This window comes from Aphanomyces astaci (assembly GCF_000520075.1).
Source record: "Aphanomyces astaci strain APO3 unplaced genomic scaffold supercont1.20, whole genome shotgun sequence".
In the NCBI taxonomy this organism is placed as follows: domain Eukaryota; phylum Oomycota; class Saprolegniomycetes; order Saprolegniales; family Verrucalvaceae; genus Aphanomyces; species Aphanomyces astaci.
Window position 1 is genome coordinate 43,528 of NW_009798283.1, and position 4,963 is coordinate 48,490.

At 53.5% G+C, this 4,963-nt stretch overlaps 3 protein-coding genes across 3 annotated transcripts in view; 1 reads left to right on the forward strand and 2 right to left on the reverse strand.

The window, feature by feature from the left end:
• H257_08697 (tubulin alpha chain) overlaps positions 1–1,086 on the reverse strand; it is a gene marked incomplete at both ends in the record, with an annotated part of 2,634 nt that extends 1,548 nt beyond the window's left edge. Inside the window, one exon of the mRNA XM_009834721.1 lies at positions 4–1,086. Coding sequence (XP_009833023.1) covers positions 4–1,086 — 1,083 coding nt within the window. The remainder of the gene's footprint in view (positions 1–3) is intronic.
• Positions 1,087–2,289: 1,203 nt separating this feature from the next.
• Positions 2,290–3,832, forward strand: H257_08698 (tubulin alpha chain). Its single transcript, XM_009834722.1, has 2 exons — positions 2,290–2,339; positions 2,407–3,832. The coding sequence occupies exon 2, from the start codon at positions 2,408–2,410 to the stop codon at positions 3,767–3,769; it is 1,362 nt and encodes a 453-aa protein (XP_009833024.1). The 5' UTR covers positions 2,290–2,339; position 2,407; the 3' UTR covers positions 3,770–3,832.
• Positions 3,833–3,846: 14 nt separating this feature from the next.
• Positions 3,847–4,582, reverse strand: H257_08699 (hypothetical protein). The gene is made up of 2 exons (XM_009834723.1): positions 4,418–4,582; positions 3,847–4,365 (listed from the first exon to the last, which is right to left on the reverse strand). The coding sequence occupies exons 1-2, from the start codon at positions 4,556–4,558 to the stop codon at positions 3,901–3,903; spliced, it is 606 nt and encodes a 201-aa protein (XP_009833025.1). The 5' UTR covers positions 4,559–4,582; the 3' UTR covers positions 3,847–3,900.
• Positions 4,583–4,963: the final 381 nt, after the last annotated feature.

The window sequence follows — 4,963 nt, forward strand, 5'->3', positions numbered from 1 at the left end:
GACCGTCGGCGGCTGGTAGTTGATCCCGCACTTGAACCCCGTGGGGCACCAGTCCACAAACTGGATCGTGCGCTTCGTCTTGATGGTCGCCACGGCCGCGTTCACGTCCTTGGGCACCACGTCGCCGCGGTACATGAGGCACGCCGCCATGTACTTACCGTGGCGCGGGTCGCACTTGGCCATCATGGACGCCGGCTCGAAGCAGCTGTTGGTGATCTCCGCCACCGACAACTGCTCGTGGTACGCCTTCTCGGCCGAGATCACCGGCGCGTACGACGACAGCATAAAGTGGATGCGCGGGTACGGCACCAAGTTGGTCTGGAACTCGGTCACGTCCACGTTGAGCGACCCGTCGAAGCGGAGCGACGTCGTCAATGACGAGATCACTTGCGCGATCAAACGGTTCAAGTTGGTGTAGCTAGGGCGGTCAATGTCCAAGGAGCGCTTGCAAATGTCATAGATGGCTTCGTTGTCCAACATGATCGCTACATCCGTGTGCTCCAAGAGTCCGTGGGTCGCTAGCACCGAGTTGTACGGTTCCACGACAGCAGTCGACACCTGGGGGGACGGGTAGATGGTGAACCCGAGCTTGGACTTGCGGCCGTAGTCGACAGACAAGCGCTCCAAGAGCAAACTGCCCAACCCGGAGCCGGTGCCGCCGCCCACGGCGTTGAAGATCATAAACCCTTGCAGACCCGTGCAGTTGTCGGCGAGCTTGCGGATGCGGTCCAACACGACATCGACGACTTCCTTGCCGATGGTGTAATGACCGCGAGCGTAGTTGTTTGCCGCGTCTTCCTTGCCGGAAATGATTTGTTCGGGGTGGTACAATTGACGGTACGTGCCGGTGCGGATTTCGTCGCACACGCTCGGTTCCAAATCCACAAACACCGCTCGGGGCACATACTTGCCCGCGCCGGTCTCGGTGAAGAACGTCGTGAACGAATCGTTGCCGAGGCCGATGGTTTCGTCGGCGGGCATTTGCCCATCGGGTTGGATGCCATGTTCGAGGCAGTAAAGTTCCCAGCAAGAGTTCCCGAGCTGGACGCCGCCTTGGCCGAGATGGATGGACAGGATCTCACGCATGATGGTGTGCGAGCGTGCTGTTGGAGTTGTGGCAACCACGGAACCAGGGTTCAAACTTTGAAAGGGTTAAACCCTCAACTACCAACACTCTGACACCTTCAATTGCCTGCAGCCAATCCGAGCGCACCACATCAAGGATACCGATGTATGATTGGTGGAATAACTTGAAGTTGCTCCTCTCGAAAATGATACTAGTAAAGAAAAACCACCACGGCTGGCGGCGCACAATGGATTTGCGCCATGAGTGGCACTTGCCCCATAATCTCCTAGGATCTGCTTGGATGCCCCGCTCCAACGTCCTATCATAGTACCGATGGTATTGATCATTACTCGTCCACGCCCGTTTTCGCGCATGTTTCCTTTCACGTCGTCTCAAGAACCTTTGTGTACTTTCTTCAAAGTGCCGATACACAGTACATTACGTAGTACAGTGAACGGGGGAATTTAAGCCTCACTTCGAATTGGCATCGAGAAATATGATTGGTGGATGAACTACGAACTACGACAATTGCCTGCAGCCAATCTGAGCGCACCACATCAAGGATACCGATGTATGATTGGTGGAATAACTTGAAGTTGCTCCTCTCGAAAATGATACTAGTAACGAAAAACCACCACGGCTGGCGGCGCACAATGGATTTGCGCCATGAGTGGCACTTGCCCCATAATCTCCTAGGATCTGCTTGGATGCCCCGCTCTAACGTCCTATCATAGTACCGATGGTATTGATCATTACTCGTCCACGCCCGTTTTCGCGCATGTTTCCTTTCACGTCGTCTCAAGAACCTTTGTGTACTTTCTTCAAAGTGCCGATACACAGTACATTACGTAGTAGCAGTATGTGCTATACCTTCCGATTAAACTCTACAAATTCGCAAGGAACCTCGATAACGTTAGTTACCGTTATCCCTCTAGAGGATCTTCTTGCATGGCCTCGAACTCTCAAAGCCAGATGAGTCCAATCCCGACATGCACTTCCCATCCGATTCGCTGTGCTTGTCTCCACAGATACTCTAAACAACGCATTTGTATAGTATACCCAACCCAAGCTTCTATTATCGTCACCTACCGCCGCGCGTTTTCGGAAACAGCTTCAGCCAATCAAACTACTTTACCTACCCCTTATGGACTTTTGATTGGCTAATTTTCAAATTTCAAACTGACTGACGAATGGCACTGCCCTGCCCTTTCCCACTTTTTTATTGCCCGCGTCCATCACACCCGCTTACGCAGTAAATCACTCTCATCTCCATGTACGTCACTGCCGCCGCTACATTCGCCGCGACAATGCATGTCTCTCACCACCATCTACCCATGTAGCATGCGTGAAATCCTTTCCATCCATCTCGGCCAAGGCGGTATCCAAGTCGGTAACTCTTGCTGGGAACTGTACTGCCTCGAACACGGCATCCAACCCGATGGGCAAATGCCCTCGGACAAGACCATTGGTGGTGGAGACGACGCATTCAACACGTTTTTCAGCGAAACCGGTGCCGGCAAGCACGTCCCTCGCGCCGTCTTCGTCGATTTGGAACCGAGCGTGTGTGACGAAGTCCGCACCGGCACGTACCGTCAATTGTACCACCCCGAACAAATCATTTCCGGCAAGGAAGATGCTGCAAACAACTACGCCCGTGGTCATTACACCATCGGCAAGGAAGTCGTCGATATTGTGTTGGACCGCATCCGCAAGCTCGCCGACAACTGCACCGGTCTGCAAGGGTTTATGGTGTTTAACGCGGTTGGTGGTGGTACCGGCTCCGGGTTGGGCAGTTTGCTCTTGGAACGCTTGTCTGTCGACTACGGCCGCAAGTCCAAGCTCGGATTTACCATCTACCCGTCTCCCCAGGTGTCCACCGCTGTCGTGGAACCATACAACTCGGTGCTGTCCACACATTCCCTGTTGGAGCACACGGATGTAGCGATCATGTTGGACAACGAAGCCATCTATGACATTTGCAAGCGCTCCTTGGACATTGACCGCCCTAGCTACACCAACTTGAACCGTTTGATCGCGCAAGTGATCTCGTCATTGACGACGTCGCTCCGCTTCGACGGGTCGCTCAACGTGGACGTGACCGAGTTCCAGACCAACTTGGTGCCGTACCCGCGCATCCACTTTATGCTGTCGTCGTACGCGCCGGTGATCTCGGCCGAGAAGGCGTACCACGAGCAGTTGTCGGTGGCGGAGATCACCAACAGCTGCTTCGAGCCGGCGTCCATGATGGCCAAGTGCGACCCGCGCCACGGTAAGTACATGGCGGCGTGCCTCATGTACCGCGGCGACGTGGTGCCCAAGGACGTGAACGCGGCCGTGGCGACCATCAAGACGAAGCGCACGATCCAGTTTGTGGACTGGTGCCCCACGGGGTTCAAGTGCGGGATCAACTACCAGCCGCCGACGGTCGTGCCCGGCGGCGACTTGGCCCGTGTCCAGCGCGCGGTGGCCATGATCTCCAACACGAGCGCGATCGCCGAAGTGTTTTCGCGCATCGACCACAAGTTCGACTTGATGTACGCCAAGCGCGCGTTCGTGCACTGGTATGTGGGCGAAGGCATGGAAGAAGGCGAGTTTTCCGAAGCGCGTGAAGACTTGGCCGCGTTGGAGAAGGATTACGAAGAAGTGAGCGCCGAAACGCAAGAAGGCGATGGCGAAGACATGGAATACGGCGAAGAATACTAAGCGATGACGCTGATCAAAGTAGTTGATGTCCCTAATACACTCAACTTTGCTTGTTTGAATCCATTTGAAATGGTGTTGAAATGTGTTCTATAACAACCGGTAGTAAGGTTGATAAATGGTGTACAAAGCGATTAGTTAGCGTTGCGTCGTGCTTTTGTACTGCTCGACCACATCGAGTTCAATCCTACGCCCCAAACAACCAACATAACGGCGGGAACTGCTAGCCATGCCATGGTGGCATTCTTGGAGGGCAATGGAGTGTGTCGCCCACGAAACGCTTTTCGTTCGGTAAAGTCGATTGTGCGACGACCTATAGCGCTCGGAGCGACGGAAGATCGCTGGAGATGGTAGTCGGCTGTGGTCATGCGCTCCATGGCTTTGGCATTGGCCAAGAGGCGGTTCACGTCGTCCGAAGTCAGTCGTTTGTATCCGTCGTCCTTGACGACCCCCGTGATCGTTGGGTTCAACGTCGAGGCAAACGTCGACATGCCATAGTATTTCAGGTCGTACGCTGTCCGTGCATCCACGTCACCAAGAACATCGTAGGCTTCATTGACGTCTTGAAAGTACGAACTGTTGGACGCTTCATCTGTCGTCTACGGGATCACATGTTGGTGCTGGCATGAAGTAGCACCGTGTTGTTGGTACCTGTCCCAGCTTGCGATCGGGATGATGAAGCAAGGCGAGCTTACGGTACGCTTGTTTGATGTCTTCCATGGACGCATGGCTTTCCACGTTCAGGAGCTTGTAATAGTCCAGCTTGGTGGACTCTCCATTGCCGCCGCTCATAGTCCTTTTTTTCGACGATGGAGGGTGAAAAATGCATCGAAGTCCTGACAGTCAAGCCATCATGATCCGGATAATAATACAATCGGATTGGCTAGAATTCCGGCATGCGATTAAAGTATGCGTTTCTGCACCGTCCATCGATGTGGACTGTGTCTCACACGGTGTCATGACACCTACGGAGTGGCCTTTCGCCAATCACTACGACATTTGGCTCTTGCTTGATGATAGCCGCTGCCGCAATGTCCATCCAAAGTATAATCGTTGTGAATAAATATTACTTCGACGTATATATTTTCTAATAAATATTCTCCCTGCCGTGGGAAAGCACTAACTTACGGTATACTTCGAAGTAGTAAAATGTTGACCAGGCGGAATATTTCTGTCCATGTTTCAAGAAATTCCGAG

Coding starts and splice junctions, on each gene's coding strand:
- H257_08698 (XM_009834722.1), top strand. CDS start 2,408: ATGCGTGAAATCCTTTCCATCCATCTCGGCCAAGGCGGTATCCAAGTC.
- H257_08699 (XM_009834723.1), bottom strand. CDS start 4,558: ATGAGCGGCGGCAATGGAGAGTCCACCAAGCTGGACTATTACAAGCTC. Junction 4,366..4,417: donor CCGATCGCAAGCTGGGACAG/GTACCAACAACA, acceptor GTGATCCCGTAG/ACGACAGATGAAGCGTCCAA.